The sequence below is a fragment of the Festucalex cinctus genome, chromosome 2, assembly GCF_051991245.1.
Source record: "Festucalex cinctus isolate MCC-2025b chromosome 2, RoL_Fcin_1.0, whole genome shotgun sequence".
Taxonomy (NCBI): Eukaryota; Metazoa; Chordata; class Actinopteri; order Syngnathiformes; family Syngnathidae; genus Festucalex; species Festucalex cinctus.
In genome coordinates, this window is record NC_135412.1 from 16,690,918 (window position 1) to 16,708,000 (window position 17,083).

Here is a 17,083-nt window from a genome sequence, read left to right on the forward strand (position 1 = left end):
AGCGGTGGATGGAAAAGAAGGGTGTGTGTGTGTGGGGGGGGGGTTGTTGTGGAAAAGAGGACGAAAAAGCCAAAGATACTCCCACAAGTGCTAGCATTAGCTAAGGGCTAAATAGCGGACGAGGAGAAAACCCTGCGGGTTATATGGCAGACGAGGAGTCAAAATGGCAGACCAGGCCAAAATGGTGGACCGGGCGAAACACCTTAGGTCAAGTGCGCCTTAACTTGAGGACTCCCTGAACAGAAAGTATTTTTGGTTTAAGTCTCCCAGTGGCCAAGGTGGACACACCGAAGGAACATCACAATGAATTGGATTGCAGCATTAAATCATAATCCTGTTAAATAACAAAATAAAGTGCGATATGTGAAAACTGGCATCAATTCCATTAGCAAAGTATTTGTACGCTGTTACATTACGAAGCTGCCAAATAGTCAACGCATCATAATTTCTCCCTAATCTCCCCAGGTTGAAATGCTGGAGAGAAAGTACGGGGGCTCATTCGTGAGTCGGAGGGCAGCCAGGACCATTCAGACGGCCTTCAGGCAATATCGCATGAACAAGAACTTTGAGCGCCTCCGAAGCTCTGCCTCCGAGAGTCGCATGACACGTCGCATCATCCTGTCCAACATGAGGCTTCAGTATTCTTTTGATGAGCGGCAGCCTCAGCAGCAGGCCCAGACGCAAACTAACTTCACCCACAGTGTAGCCATAGGCCCTCCTCATTCCCCTGACGCCGATCGCCCGGGAGACTACACTCACTTGGAGGACTCCTTCTGCAAACAGGTTTGTTTGTTTTTTTTCTAACCCTTTGGACCTTAAAGTCATCTGTTTATTTTTCATTTGTTTACATTTGTACGATGAGGGAGTTAAAGAAAGTCACATTAGACAAATAAATCAAAGTTCCTCTGTTAAAGCATTATGCTTTGGAAATTTATTGAATTAGTAAACTCTACAAAGTGTCAAGGCGACACTGCATTGCTCATGAGATAAGTGGATCTGAGTACTGCACCCACTAGAGAATTTTTAAAGACCCTGAAAAGGGAAAGTCAAAGATTTTTTTGTGAATACATTTTTTAGCTAATTTCTGAAACACTGACAACTATATAATACTCAATTGTGGCGCTGTCGTGGTGGAATATATCCCACCGAGTTGTTGCAGGATTTTCGACATCGTGACAAGAGGCCAAGCTAGCCAACAGCTAGCTTGCGGACTAACAGGTTTCCAGGGTTCCTCCTGGCTGGTGGACATTGGCAGGTTCCACCGCAGCATAACCTCATCGCATGGGAATTTAAATAATGACATAGAGCTGTTTTTGTTTTTAAATTGTGGTATTCAGTGAAGATGCATTTTCGGGTTATAGACATAGCCAGCTAGCTAACTGTACATTAAAGCACTTTCTGTGCGACACACTGTCAAACGTCCTTATTCCGGTTAATATTGAAATAAACATATTTAAATCACATTTAAAATCAACCCCAAAAGCTCGTGTATGAAAGGGATAGTTCGGATTTTTTGACATGAATCTCCATTTCATCCTCACCTCCAGTGTGTGCGATCATCACTGTCTTACCCCTGACAGCGTTCTGTGACACGAGTTCTGGTCCGGTGTTGGACGAGAGGTAAATAGTCCGGCAAGTTGGCTGGGGTCACCTAAATAAAGCATTTTTCTTCTAAAAACAATTTGTGTTCAAAAGAGTAATACATTTGCATCACATAACTCTCCTGAAAAAAAAAAGACAGACTCCATTTCCATCGGGCACTAGTTTTCCGTTCGTTCGTATCACTACGCGCCGCCCCGCATACAGATGATAGATGCACACAAATCTACAAGTTGTTTGTTTTTTCGAAGGCGGAAGGCGCAACTATCAGCTGACTGCAGCGTGTCTATTAGCTGCTGCTTTTTTTTGTCTTCTGTCCAGGTTAAGTCCCTCGCTGACTCGATAGACGATGCCCTGACCTGTCGCACGAGTCGCAATGACTCCCATGAAGGCAGCAGGGAGGGCGGCGGTCTCAGTGAAGATTTTGGGGATTGTATGTGGAGCAGCAGCAGCAACCCATCCTCCCGACGCGGTCTGGGCGAAAGAGCCAGAGGAGTCGGAGGAGGACTCAGCATGCACGGAGACAGTACGGCCACCTCGTACAGCGACGTCACACTTTACATGGATGACGGCATGCCGTCCTCCCCGCTCTCCCCCGACCGGGCACCCAGCAGCACCGACACAGAATACTGGGGCCCCGGCGGGGGTGTCGGGGTGCGCGAGGACAGCAGGGACACAGAGGGAGGGGGCAGCAGTAATAGTCGGCGCAGTACGCCGTGCACAGAGTGTCGGGACTACCGTCTGAGGGGCGCACACCTGCCGCTCCTCACCATTGAGCCGCCCAGCGACAGCTCGGTGGACATGAGCGACCGGTCCGACCGGGGCTCTTTAACCAGGCAGCTGGTGTACGAGCAGGAGCCTGGGGTGGGGGCGGGCTCTCCTCAGGGAACCCTCAAACACGCCCCCAACACAGGCGCCCGCTCGCCATCCGCAACGGCCGCCCAGGGTCAGATCCGAGCGCCAGGCAGAGCCATCCCGACGCACATCCCCCATCAAGTGGCTTCGCACCACCACCACCACCATCACCACCACCACCCCATCCACCACCATCAGTACCCTGACACGCCCTCGTCATCTTCATCGCCCCAGCAGCCCCCCACCACCCCTCTGTCCTCCTCCTCCTCCACAGCGCTACCCTCCGGCGGGTTGGAGCAACCGTGTTGCTCGGATGGAGACAACGACTCCCTGAACTCCACCACCAACTCCAACGAGACAGTCAACTGCAGCTCCGGTTCCTCATCTCAGGACAGCCTCCGGGAACCTCTGCCTCCGTTGGGCAAGCAGACCTATCAACGAGAAAGCCGTAACAGCTGGGACTCTCCGCCCTTCAACAGCGATGTAGTCCAGAGGCGACAGTACCGCATAGGTCTCAACCTCTTCAACAAGTAAGAATCAACTGGAATCAAAACATTTATTGCCAGTGACGGATATATACGTCAAATCACATTTTTTCAGGCGACCATCTTATCTTTGATATCCAGGTCTGTAAACATCTTAAATGGCTAGATCAGTGGTGTCCAAACTTGGTCCTGGGGGTCAGTGGTCCTGCAAGTTTTGGATGTTTCTCTTCTCCAACATAGCTGAAGCTCATCAGCAAGCTCTACATAAGCCTGATAACAATCCTGTTGATTGGAACAGGTGCGTTTGAGCAGGGAAACATCCAAAGTCTGCAGGACACCGGCCCTCCAGGACCGACCTTAGACACCCATGGGCTAGCTCCTCAAACATGATAATGTTTATTTGCTTTGAGTAGAGATAGACCCATAACCGATATTTGGAGCTGATATTCACTTTCACTAAAAGGGAAAATATTGGCAACAAAAATTTAAAAAAATACAAACTCCAGCTCTTATTTGTATTTATTTAGTTTTTTAGCATATGTTTATTGAGCAACATTTAGGGTTTGTAAAATATCGGAGTTAAAAATAAATAAATATTTGTTTAAATTTTCATAACACTTATTTAGGCACATATTAAAAATAGTTATAAACTCAACATAACAAATGTAGTTGTAAAACATTTGGGTTAGAAAAAGAAAAGAAAAAAATAACAGTGATGCCAAGAAAACCCCAAAAAACCCTCAAGGGGCTTGACTAGTAGTTAGGGCTCCCTTAGGTCAGTTTTTAGGTACAGTCAGAGCAAACAGAAAAGCAGTCAAAGCTAACAAACGTAAGATGGGAAAAATGTGTTTTAGAAATCTCATAAAATGTTCAGGAATTTTTCAGGGGCAGTAGCATGTCTTCAAAAGTTAAAATATTATGTAAATAGCTCCCTATTGTTTTCTACAGTAAATAAGTTCATACGTAAAGATGTTGGGATGAATCGCTGCTCAGAAAATATTATTTTTCCATTCAAAGACATTTGTCAGTCTTGTTTTTACTTTATCGTTTGAAACGTCGCAAAAGCAAAATAATATTACCATCAAATTCACTTCTCCATCTGCTTGACTTGTTCTTTTTGTTCCGAAACCAGGGTTTTGTGTGTTATCTCCTACTGATTACAGAGAATAGGAAAAGCTAGAAAAACTTCTTTTTTTTCTGGTGAAAGAAGAGTCACAGATCACAGTATTACCTGTGAGTCTTGAAAGATCACTTATTGCCTTTCTAGCAGACTTATGTTTCTTTCTATGACAGGAAACCAGAAAAAGGAATCCAGTACCTGATTGAGAGAGGATTTGTGTCAGACACTCCAGTTGGGATTGCTCGTTTCATCCTGGAGAGGAAAGGCCTGAGCAGGCAGATGATTGGAGAGTTCCTGGGAAACCGGCAGAAGCAATTCAACAAAGATGTTTTAGAGTGGGTATAGGAAGGAATTCCAACTTTTGCTGTTGTTGTTTCCTTTGAAATTAAAATCTTTTGCGTCTCATTTCAGCTGTGTGGTCGATGAGATGGACTTCTCCGGGATGGACCTGGATGATGCGCTGAGGAAGTTCCAGGCTCAAATTAAAGTTCAAGGAGAAGCACAAAAAGTGGAGCGGCTCATTGAGGCTTTTAGGTTTGCGTGTGTCACAAATTGCAAGCTTCAGAGCCACCGTATGACGCTGACAGTGTTCTATTTCTCCCATGCAGCCAGAGATACTGCGTATGTAATCCGGTTCTGGTTCGGCAGTTCCAGAACCCCGACACCATCTTCATCTTGGCCTTCGCTATAATCCTTCTCAACACGGACATGTACAGCCCGAACGTCAAAGCAGAGAGGAAGATGAAGCTGGAGGATTTCATCAAGAATTTACGAGGTGCCGTTTAATCATCAAACCGATACAATCTCGCCTTGACGCAAATCTAATCATGGAATTGGCACGTGTAGGGTTGGGTATACGATTGGTTTTATTTTAACATTTTTTAACATTACCATAAAATATACTAGACTAAGTGCAATTTCTGGATAAATTGCGTGGGAATGCTGAAAGATGAACGCTAAGATTTGAATGCATGTGAGATGCTTATGAAGGAAATTGAGTAATAAATTGTGAAATTCTAACCTCCTGGTTACTGGACAATACCAACTCTGGCACCGAGCAGTATCAGACACCTGGTAATGATATATATGTTATATGTATGGAAGTGGGCATGGAATGTGATACTTGTTCAATGTCTGTCCCATTGGAAATGAATGGGGAAAAGTTGATATTAAATGTTAAATTGTGCAAATACTGTAAGTAATTTGGAAGGTAGTTGAAATTTGAACAACGTAAATTGGAAGTATTATGTAAGAGTTGTTATGCGGCAAAAAAGTGTGGAGAATAAAAATCACAATAACATCACAATCACAATAACACAATGCTTCAGCATTCCCACAATTATCCCTGCGATTGGCTGGCCAGCAGTTCAGGGTGTACCGCCCATAGCCAGCTGGGATGGGCTCCAGCACCCCCCGCAACCCTTGTGAGGAGTAAACAGTTCAGAAAATGGATGGATGGATGAAATATATTATCCATTAAAATTAATTAAAATTGTACTTCAATTAATTTTTTAAAACAAACCATTTTTAAATGTTTTGTGCAAATGTGTTGTATTGTAAATACAACTGAACTGTACTTGAAAGGGGAAAAGTAAATGAGAAGTAAAGAGAAAAATGTACTGAACATGTAAAATATTAAATATACAAGATTTAAATATAATAATAATAATAATAATAATAATAATAATAATAATAAAGAGGGTGTCTGCATAGCGACAAGCATAATTTTAATGTTTGTTTGACTTGTTTTAAATATTGCAAATGTATTTATTTCAGTAATTCTTTCATGTACCACTAGGGGGAGTCCACAACCGACACATCAATTGTAGAGTAGCGATTTGATAAAGTAGAGTTTTGTGTGTCATTTTGATTGACTTTGGAGTACTTTATTTTGTGCATGATAATCTGATCAGCTGTTTAACTTTAATTGAAGCATTCCCTCCTTTTGATTCACCCAAGGTGTAGATAATGGTCAGGATATTCCCAGGGACCTTCTGGTTGGGATCTACCAACGGATACAGAAATGGGAGCTGCGGACCAATGACGACCATGTGTCTCAAGTACAGGCAGTGGAAAGAGTCCTTGTGGGCAAGAAGCCTGTAAGGGTCACTTTTCAATTCAGATTTTTCCGTGCCAAGAACTTTGCGCCATTTTGTAACTAATTACAATATATCGAAAGTATATAATTGTTGTATTTGTCTTGTCAGGTGCTTTCCCTTCCACATCGTAGGCTGGTGTGTTGCTGCCAACTGTACGAGGTGCCCGACACCAACAGGCCTCAGAGAATAGGACTACATCAGCGCGAGGTCTTTCTCTTTAACGACCTTTTGGTGGTAAGGTGACATTTTTGGTGGTTTTAATGTTTATCCTCTTGGGGGTCACACATACAACAGTAGCTCCTTGAGATGCAAATTTAATTTGTTCTAAATCTTTTCCCATTGAAATGCATGGAAATGCCATGTTACAGTCGTTACAGTCTTCTCCCCAAAACAGCAAACGTTGTAATGTGTATTTTAATGAGGAAAAATATAACTCTCTAATAGTTTTCTTTATAAAAACATTTTACTTGGTATAATTAAATATATTTTTTGTTGATAGATTGTCTGTTTTTGTCACTCAGCGTCATGCCCCTTATGTTGTACCCGTCTTGGCCACATGGGGGCAGTATAAGACAGATATACTGCTCATTGAATTGAGGCGATATGAATCCCACTTTGGTTTTAGACAGTCCTTGTTTCATTCATTGCAGAGGTCAATTATTGTAGCGAGGTCGAGTCCTGCCTGGAACTCTAGTGGAATTCATAATAACGTCTCAACTGCTCTCTTGAGGTTATTAGTATGGCACAAATGGTGGTCGTTCTACATGAAGGATGAAGACTTAATGACTGTGAGCAATGTTATATTGTCTGTCTACATGTTGTTACAGCCTACTGCAACACCGATGCTATTGAGCATTAGCATTAAGCTAGCAGGACCAAACTGTAGGGACGTACAATACCAAACATCTAAAATTAACTCTAAAAGCGTATGTATTGATTGACAAAGACAAAAGCAAACGACATTTTCACTGTAATTATACGTCGTTTTGTATGTTTGATGAAGTTAATTTTCAGAGTTTTTATTTTATTTCGTTAATTAAAATGGTTTTGTTTTGGGGGGGGGTTTCATTTGTTTTCGTAAACTATAACAACCTTGGTGAAGTGAGTTGAGTTCACTGCCACCTGTCACTCCTGTCTCAAATTTGCACTCACAAGTCAAAGCACAACATTTCCGCTACGACGACTTGTTTTTAAAAAAAAAAAATGAACAAAACAAAAGGGAATCAAAGAAATGATTCATTGTTGGACTCACGGCTTATTTAGACATTGAGGATAATGTCTTATTTTGTTTTCTCTTAAAAAAATGTCTTCATGTTCTGCATTAGGTCACCAAAATCTTTCAGAAGAAGAAAACGTCAGTGACGTACAGTTTTAGACAATCATTCCCTCTGGTTGAGATGCAAGTGCACATGTTCCAGAACTCATGTGAGAAACTCTTTATATTCCTTTTACACATTTCTACCATAATTCATTGTCATTCAATGACTTTGTTTCTGATTGCCGTTCTGCGTTTAGATTATCCTCACGGTATTCGGCTGACCTCCGCCGTCCTGGGTGGGGAAAGAAAAGTTCTCATCGTCTTTATGGCCCCCAGTCAGCAAGACCGCACCCGCTTTGTGAGTGACCTCAGGGAGAGTGTTGCTGAAGTGCAAGAGATGGAGAAATACAGAGTGGAATGTAAGTGCTCCATCTACTGGATACTCTTGTGAATTACACACTTCCTGACATTCTTTCATCTAAACATAAAAAGGAAGAATCACAGCTTACATTACATTACCGTTACGTGTTGCCAATTTAGCTTTTTTTTTTTCTTTTCTTTTTTTTTTTTTAATAAAAATAGCGACCAGTAACAAATTTAGTGAATTGTTGTGTGAGAGAGGAGTAATTGTTGACACCTTGAATGACTGCTCACATAATGATTTGAATGTGTTACGTTTCACACTGAATGGTGGGCGGACAACCATACAACAATTTATATGAAAGCTCATGTCCCATTTCAAGTCCCTTGGCTTGTATTTACAGCGGAGTTGGAGAAGCAAAAAGGGGTCATGCGGCCCAGTTTGCTGACTGGAGGCGTGGTCGGAGGTGGAGCTGGTGTGAAGAGTGAAATTGTGAACGGTAGCTTGGGAAGGACGAGTTTTGATGACAACTGCTCCGTTGGCGAAGGTCTCAAACGCACTGCACTCAGCTCATCGCTCAGGGATTTATCTGAGACAGGTGTGGGGGAAACTTCTATATTCCTTGCTGCAAAGTGGGATGAGTGGATTCATATGAGTTTATTCTCTGGGTCTATACACCTTTACATTATGACGTCACACATACTTCCATTTGGCAGATACTCTGGTTGCACTACTAGCAAACAAACCCTTAGAGAACTAGAGCTGGCTCACTTTTATGTTTTGCTAAATTAATCAAAAACAAGCCAAGCAACCATTTTGTATGCACTTGTGAGAAAATGCCTGCTTCCTATTCTATACCTTGAAAAAAAAGATGTTCTATTTACAACCTCCCTTCAATTTATCCTCCTTAGCCAATTGGTTACGCTGGATTAATTTAGATTCTTATGAAGAAAAAAAAAAGGGGGGAGGCATAACTAAACCCCCAAACACAACAAGTTTCCAAGTTTGTCATCATTTTGAGTTCAGGTTATGGTAGTCAAGCAAGTCATGTTCTGTCACCTGGACTAATCTGCCACTTGTTGTTTAAAAAAATCATGAAAAGGTCATAGAACATTCCTTTCCTTATTAATTTGCATACAATCTTTGAAATCTTCCTCACTTGGCTAACTTTCCTCTTCCTGGTGGGGTGCAGGGAAACGTGGTCGGAGGAACAGTGTTGGTTCTCTGGACAGTACTATGGAAGTAAGTCTCAAAAACTATGAAGAGTTCAAATGCAATAGTGGGCATCCCCATTTTTTGTTAACTAAGTCAAATGAGTTTGTTTTTTATTTCTTGTTCTGGTTAAGCGTTGAAGAGTCTAATTTAGAGGAAAAAAATCTAACTTTTAGTGAAAAGATCTTCAAATGCATTGTTTCATGTCATTTCATCGCAAAACCAGACAACCGATGAGTTTAATGACATCATCACCTCACTTAGACTGCTTCAAGTCATTAGCATATTGTACATTCACTGCCATCTTTTGCGTTTGAAGTCTTCATATGTTGATCTGCAAAAAGAGACCTGCATCTACCCCCAAAATTGAGAATGTTGCTCTTGAGTGTACAAGCATGTATTCCGTGTGTCTGTCCTGCACCCTCTGCATTGTTTTTACTTGGATGTCAAAGCACATCTTTCAAATGACGCTTATGTGTGTGCATGTAAGTCCTGTATGTTGTGGGCCATATCTCACAAAAGATGAACATTGGCGGAGAAAATTAGCCGTCGTAGCTCGAAAACGTCATAGTAAACAAAAGTGAAAGAAGCAAATATAGCATGACCAGAGATACGGAATCAGGCAATGTCAGATATTTTGAGAAATGATCTCACAATGTGTCAGCGAACCCTGACTGTCTTATAATTGTGTCTTTGACTCACCCGCTTGTTGTTTGTAACACTGTCGCTGTGACCTTATTTTATTTTGTCTCCTTTCATCACACTTGAGCATTCATGTTGCACATTTTCTCTTCTATCTTATTAAGAGTGTAAAATGATAAAATGAAGACCACAGGTGTCAAACTCAAGACCTGAGGGCCAGATCAGGCCTTTCACATCACTTTATATTATCCACTAAATCTAATGTGGCTTGTTGACTTTATGTTTATTGCGAACTGGATTTGGTCATTTCATCATGGCAGGAAATCTGGATGGAAAATGCAATTTGTCGTCACATGAAACAGATTTGTTTTCAGTCAATCGTCTCGTCACAATCAATATGCAGTGAAACCTCGTTTTCCATATGCCATACTTTTCTGTCTTTTCTACGGAGCCCCTAAGGTGACATGGTAGAAAAAAAAAAACAACAACTTAGCGATCCCTCGCAATCTTTGCGAGAGAACGCAAAGTTGTTTTGCGAGGGAACGCAAAGTTGTTCTTTTTTTCTACCATGTCACCTTAGGGGCTCCGTATTAACACTCATGGTCTGCTTGGCACCACATTTTTTTGGGGCCACTTGGTAGATTATTTAAAGGGACATTCAGTGATCCCCAGCGCCACCACCAGGGGAACTAACCATTCGTTCGTTTTAAAAACCAAGGGGCCTATTCACTAAAGGTTTGCGTCGCCTTTGAGCCGCGCTAACCGGCAAAAATGGAGCAATCTGGGAGCGCCTAATTCACTAAACACGCGCAGATGGGGAAATCCGTCACTAAGTGTGCGGCCAAACGGATTGCGTCACGACGCGCCAGTGTTATTGTGCGTATGTAAATTAGGTCATTTGCATACATTTGACGCAAAATATGCCCACCCCAATGCAAATGAGACTCATTGATATGCAGCGTCTAATTCACTATTATTTCTCGCTCGCTCGTTTTTTTGGCGTTGTTCGCCGGTCTTTATAACGTCTACCAAGTCGCCGTTGCTCGCCGAGATACTTGTTTGCTCACAAAAAATAACAATTGATGGTAGGCTTGTGAGTTGCAAAATGTGTTCTCTCTGAGCCACTGTAGTGTGTGTGTGTGTGTGTGCTCCTGCGTGCTTGTAATGCTATTCTTTGACCACTAGATGGCACTAGGCATCACTGAATGTCCCTTTAAGAGTAACATTCAATAAACAAGCACAACATAGTTTGCATGTGACTGCTAAATAAGCCACCATGAGGGCAGAGAGTGTGGTACAACCATTGACCTGAATATATGACTGGATAGCCAATACATACACGCCCATGCAAGCTGTTGAAGTCACAGGGCGGCCATCTTGCTACTCCCATCTTGTGACCAGACTACTGTATAAACTATACAGTTTATGTACAGATAAGACAGAACCCATTTTTTCTTTTATCGCTCAGTTCCTTAGAACCCCAATATTAGATATGGCAGAGGCATCTTTTGTTGAATTACAGTTCTATTTCTTTAAGTGTCCTCCTGTAAACATCATTAAGCACATGTATTTGTACATGTATTTAAGCTAAGTTGTAAAATGTCTGAAGTCCTCTTGTTTATGTTTAACAAATTTAAAACATCAGAAATCATGCTGTTTCTACTAAGTACTGTCTCAAATGTTCTCCAATTTCGATACTGTAAATGTATGGGATCGTATGCCGAGAAACGTTTCTTGGGAGGAGCAATATGGCGGCCTCGCGACTTCAAAAGTCTTGGCCTATTGGCTATCCAGTCATATATTTAGATCAGTGGATACAACTGTTATTAGTTAAATCGGTTCCAAAAAAAGATTCAGTCATGCAGTGATTCTCAAAGTGTTTTCACACACGGGTTCCCTCCAGTGATACGAGAAAGAATCCTTGCACAAGTGTAGTTCAATTGTAGTTCTGTTTTAGTCAAACTCTGTGGAACAGGATAATCATGAAAACTGAGGTTTCACCATATATGATGACAATCAACTGCAAAGGCGGATTAAAAATGTAAGAAAGCAAAAGTTTGATTTGGCCCAGGACGAAAACGAGTTTGACACGCCTGGTGTCAAAACACGTTTGACGTGCAAGAGCTTCCCTGGTTGTTACTGGAACGAAATTACGCTCTTTCCCTTTCAGGGTTCCATTATTAGCAGTCCGCAGCCTCACCAGCGCTACCCGGTGCCAGGCGTGGTCCCCGGCTGCTACACCACCGAAGACTTCCGGCCTCATCGCCCCATCCTGAGCCCCGGAACGGGGATGGGGGGTGGGCCGGGGCAGCAACATACCACTGCTGGGACAGGAGTCGGGGGCGTCCCCAGCAGTGTCGAGAGAGCGGGAGCGGGGAGCTGCCCTGGAGGGAGCGCCAACAACAGCGGCTCCTTCCTGGGTTCACTCTTCGGCAGCAAGCGCGCCAAACCGCCGGGGCCCCTCATTCCACCGGGGCCACCCTACCCCGCGCCCGTCCCCCCGCCGACGACGGGAGGGCCCCCTCCTCACTCCCCTTCATCCCTGTGCCCGCAGCTGGAGGGGGGGCCTTCCAAGATCCAGGCGCTGCACGCGCAGTACTGTCACGCGGCTACTGTGCAGCCCCCGCCACCTTACTACCACCACCATCGCTACCACGCCCAAAATGTCCCTCCGCCTTCGCAAGGCCCGCCCCCTCATACTACACAGAGAGGCCCGCAACCCTGTCGTACACCCCTCTGCCCCCCGCACGCCCCGCACCCGCAGCTGGCCCATCTCTCCCAGCTCTCACAGCATGGGCTTCCGGCTCGCTACACCAACATGGTGGTGGGGCGTCCCCCGCCCCTTTCTCCTCTCTCCCAGCATTCCCCGAACCCGCAGTTCGCCCTGTACCACGTGCAGCCCACACACTCTATCAGGGGGTGCGCCGCCGGCCCTGTGACCAAGCCGCCCCTAACCTTGTCGCACTCGCACCCCCACGCACACTCCCAAACCCACCCCGGCCACGCGCACACACCGCACCCGGCCAGCCACTCCAGCCACCAAACCCACTTCATCTTCGGCACGCTGCCCCACAACCTGCCGTCCGCTACCGTCAATGCGCATCACGCAGCGTCCGCCGGCCCGTATCTGCCCCAGTACCCTCCTCTCTCTTCCATCCCCCCTCCCCCACCACACTCCCCTTTACCCCCCCCTTCGTCCCCCCTTACCCCTCTTACACCTCTCTCCCCTCTCCCCCCCCAGCACCCCGGGCAGCCTCAGCCGGGGCCGCAGGTGGCGGGGGCCGGGGCAACAGGTACAGGGGGCAGCTCCAAGTCCAAGCCTATCAACCGGATAAGCACCGTAGTGTGAGCAGGGCGTGGGCCGCCCGGGGTCACAGGTCGGACGATAGGCCGGAGGAGGGGGCCAGGGCCAGGGCCAGATCCGCCAGGACCGACAGCAACAGCGGCAACGCGGCTGACAAGAGGAAACGCAGCTTGCTCCGCCTCTGTTACTTTCACCTCCGGTTCCCGCATATGTAGATGGCAAGCTGGCACGCGTCACATCAACACGCTGCGCTCAATATTCAAACTAATCTATAGCCATATAATTCAAGATGAGTACTTCTATATATTGCTACTGCATTGATTTATTGAAAGTCTTATTTAGGGCCATATTCTCCCGTGTGTCAGAAAAGGCACTTCTGGATGTGTGCATTTTCTCATCCACTCAAATTTGTCATTAATGTTAGCCTCAGGCCATCCTTAAAAAGTCTTAATAGACATTCAAATGTCTCACATCAATCTTTCAAAAGTCTTTAAATAAAATGTTGAAATGTTGGAAAGTAGGATTTTGTAAAAGCAGTGGCGTGTGGTGACATTCATGGCTGGTAACTCATTGTAAAATGACCCACGTTTCTAGTATCACAACGGCATGTCTGTTATTTTAAACAAAGCAATCTGTAACAAATTTGGTCAAGAATTTGACGATGCATGATTAATTTATTGGAGCCAAATCACCGTCACCCATTAGTTACCTCAAAAAGAGTGAACAAACAAAAAGGTGGCCAGGTCTGCATGTCATCAACCAACCAAGGCTCGCTCCCACCTGCTGGCAGCAGTACGGTATTCTCTGGACACCACCGTGCACTTTGACTCTCTTTTCTGGCCAAAACAGAAAGACTAAATAATATCTCTTATTGATGGACCTCCAAACCTGTTCAGTCATAAGCACAGTATTTGATTAAATTACTTTTCTTGGATTTATCTAATACAGAATAAAAATACAGCAAGGTGTTCCTCCTTCCAAGTATAGCGTGCACAAGTCTTGATTGGCATTTATGACACACCTTCTATATAAGGTATTTTCATAAATAAAGTGTGCTCTATTTTTCAAGTGGCTCTGAATGACATTCACAAGTCTCAGGAAATTCCATGCCCAGTGATTTACAAAAGGTGGTTGCACACAAAATCACAGGTTACAAATGTTGGCTGCATCAGAAGTCTGGATGGGTGAAAGGTGCATAAGAAAGAATTGCACACATACGGGAGAATGGCCCTACGTCTTGGTATTTATGTATGAAAAATGACGACCATACTGTACATCCGTCTTCTTTCTTTGATGATAAAAGCAAACACTATGGTACAGTTCAGTAAAGATTAACATTCAAAGCAGCAAAAACTACGGAAGCGTGGAACTGCCCATGTGGGGCAGACATTTTTGACTGCCGTGTACGTTCGCTTTCGAACGTACTGATAAATACGTTCAAACATACTCGCAAATACGTTCAAACGTACGTATTAGCTAAAGCAAGTGAAAAAAATATGTTTCCCATAATGCAACAAGTTGACTTGCACATGCTCAAGTTGACATTATGGAAAAATATGCTATGTTTGTAGCATATAGCCTACAAGTACATTCAAACATATTTGAGAGTATGTTTGAATGTACTTGCGAGTATGTTCGAGCGTATACTATTAAGAGTATGAACTTACTTGAGAGTATGTCCGAACTCGCAAATACGTTCGAACGTACTCGCCAGTCAAAAATGTTTACTCCACATTGCCGATTTTGCGCTTCCATTAAAAAAATGCCCTTTGACCTTGCAATAATTCCCTTGACTTCATGATGTCTCTCCATCCACTGCAGGGTTTTCTGACAGTAGATGTTTTTTTTTGTTTTTTTTTAAATAATAACCTCAAAAATGTTGCTTTGATTTCAAACTTTTTAACGTTTCACTTAAGCGTCTTTTACATGGCGACCGGAGCCGTGCGGCTTCGTAATGCATTCCTCAAGGAGTTTGGAAATTAATGATACAATCAACTATCTATTGTGAATGTTTCTGAAGCTTCTCGCTGTTTTATCAATATTAAGATCTGCTATTTGTATAATGAATATTGTCTATTTGTTTGATCAGTATGTAAACGTATCAGCAGATGTTTGTACAGTACAGGGTGATATAAAGCTTCAAAGCACATATAAATACCCTTTGCTTTGAATGAAAGTCATTGACATCATTTGCACCCTTCTGTCATTTTCATCTGGAATGATTGACTGTTTGAAACGAGATCAACAACATTTTGTTCTGACGGCCTTTTTTGTTGTTTGATGAAAAAGAAATGCTTTTATGATGCTCCCATTGAGAAAAAAAAAAAAGAGCGCTAGTGTGGATGTGAAGGTTTTAGAAAGATGGTGTTCCTTCGCAATTATGTGAAGTACCTCAACTCACCTTTTCAAAATCATGCGATTCGTCGTCGGGTATTTCGATATGTTTTGACCAAGCGAGCTTTTTGTGGTTTTGCACATGTGAAATCTTCAGTCACAAATGACCTTTATCTTATTCTCTCACCCCTCCAGCCACTTTTGTAAAACTTTTACCATATTCCCTGACGCCATGACATCCACATGAGGGCTTTGTATTTTACAACAAAAAAAAAGATAACAAGGATTGAGAATGTAAAACAGCATTCTTTGTTATTCTGTGGCCTCCTGCAATATTTTAAGGTGTGAGTACTGACAGTTACCTACAGTGCCAGCAATTAATCAAGAGAAAAATCACACAACTTGCTGATTTTTAGGGGGAGCAGCAGAGTGAGGAAAAAGTGATGTCAATGTTTGGAATCAAGCTATACTGAAAGACTATGGGAATACACCAAAATAAAAAAAAAGGATACCAATGAGGTTTGGAGAAAGTCAAGAATGTGAGATGAAGGTTTTATATGTATGTTTTGCCTGGTCCTTTTCTTTTTTGACTCTTCTTGCATGGATATATCTGCACTTATTGAATAGATTGTACTGTATAAACCTGAATGTAAATAATAATATGCTATAGGCTTCTTATGGGACAAAGTGCTCCCAGTCTGTATTCAGGTGTGTGCATGTGAGTGCAAACGGGGAAAGAAAATATTGTGTAAAAGGAATATTTACTTGTTTAGTTCTTATTATTTGTGACTGAAGATAAGCGAAGGAATTAAGAGTGATATACATATTACAGCCTAACGGTTATGCCGGTGCACTTATGGATATTATTTTGAACCATTAAGTTCAATTTTCTGTTGTGAATGTATTAAATGTACTGAAAGAATAGAGATTTGATATGTGAATATTTATTGCTTCAGATAAATTAAAGTGTCCTTGCAGTGACATGGTGGTCGTTTTTTTTTTTCTCTTACCTTCACTATGCATAATTATCACTGCTCTTTGTCTCTGCACACCTACATACAAATGATGGCATTTTCATATGAGATTACCTACTATAATGTTATACGGTTTTAGTGAAAAATAAATTTAGCGATCATAATGATGCTAAAATTCGTTCCAGCCTTGCACCCAAATAAGCATAATTGTAATGACTTTATAAAAGCTTACTGTAATGGCCTAATTAAAAAAAAAATTTAAGTTTTTATTCTTTACATTATTGCCCCCTCCATTTTTTTTTTTTTTTGCTTCCATTGGACATTGTGCTGCTCCTTATGGTGTGTGCGCCTTAGCCACCCGGGGGTAGTATAATACTGTAGCATTTGCATAGTTTAACTTTGAATATTAAAGCTGCACTTAGTTAAATATAGGAAATAATTAAAACAGATCTCATCCACCGATCTCATCTCTCTTCCTTCGCAGAGGTCTGAAAAGGTCAGCCACTGTCAGATGTAAGATTATTTTTCATTTTTATTTGCGAGAACAACTTCATATGCAACACATTTGCATTTTTCACAGATTAATTGTTCAGTGTTTTACAATCAAACGAGATATCAAACAAGATTAGTACATTGAAGTATGCTGTTGGTTATGAAAAACTGGATCAGCAAAACGCAGGTCAGTTTTAAAAAATTGTGTCAATACACAGTTTTTTTTTTTTTTTTTTCAAACAAGTCAATAACATAAGATACAATGTTTTCTTTTTGGTTTTGTTTTGTTTTTTGGAACATGTATTTAAAGTAGCCCCTACAAAAAAAAAGAATACAAATTCTACACTA

General features: G+C 42.6%; 1 protein-coding gene across 3 annotated transcripts in view; it reads left to right on the top strand.

Annotated features, from left to right (window-relative positions):
* Window positions 1–16,250, top strand: part of iqsec2b (IQ motif and Sec7 domain ArfGEF 2b) — a 50,574-nt gene extending 34,324 nt beyond the window's left edge. For 2 of the 3 annotated variants that reach the window (XM_077513352.1, XM_077513350.1), the window contains 12 exons: window positions 466–783; window positions 1,921–2,984; window positions 4,233–4,394; window positions 4,471–4,593; window positions 4,668–4,834; window positions 6,019–6,158; window positions 6,267–6,392; window positions 7,484–7,583; window positions 7,674–7,835; window positions 8,181–8,375; window positions 8,970–9,019; window positions 11,802–16,250. In XM_077513352.1, the coding sequence (XP_077369478.1) occupies window positions 466–783; window positions 1,921–2,984; window positions 4,233–4,394; window positions 4,471–4,593; window positions 4,668–4,834; window positions 6,019–6,158; window positions 6,267–6,392; window positions 7,484–7,583; window positions 7,674–7,835; window positions 8,181–8,375; window positions 8,970–9,019; window positions 11,802–12,980 (3,786 nt within the window). In that variant the 3' untranslated portion in view covers window positions 12,981–16,250. The remainder of the gene's footprint in view (window positions 1–465; window positions 784–1,920; window positions 2,985–4,232; window positions 4,395–4,470; window positions 4,594–4,667; window positions 4,835–6,018; window positions 6,159–6,266; window positions 6,393–7,483; window positions 7,584–7,673; window positions 7,836–8,180; window positions 8,376–8,969; window positions 9,020–11,801) is intronic. The other variant, XM_077513351.1, reaches the window with a different exon arrangement.
* The last annotated feature ends 833 nt before the right edge of the window (window positions 16,251–17,083 follow it).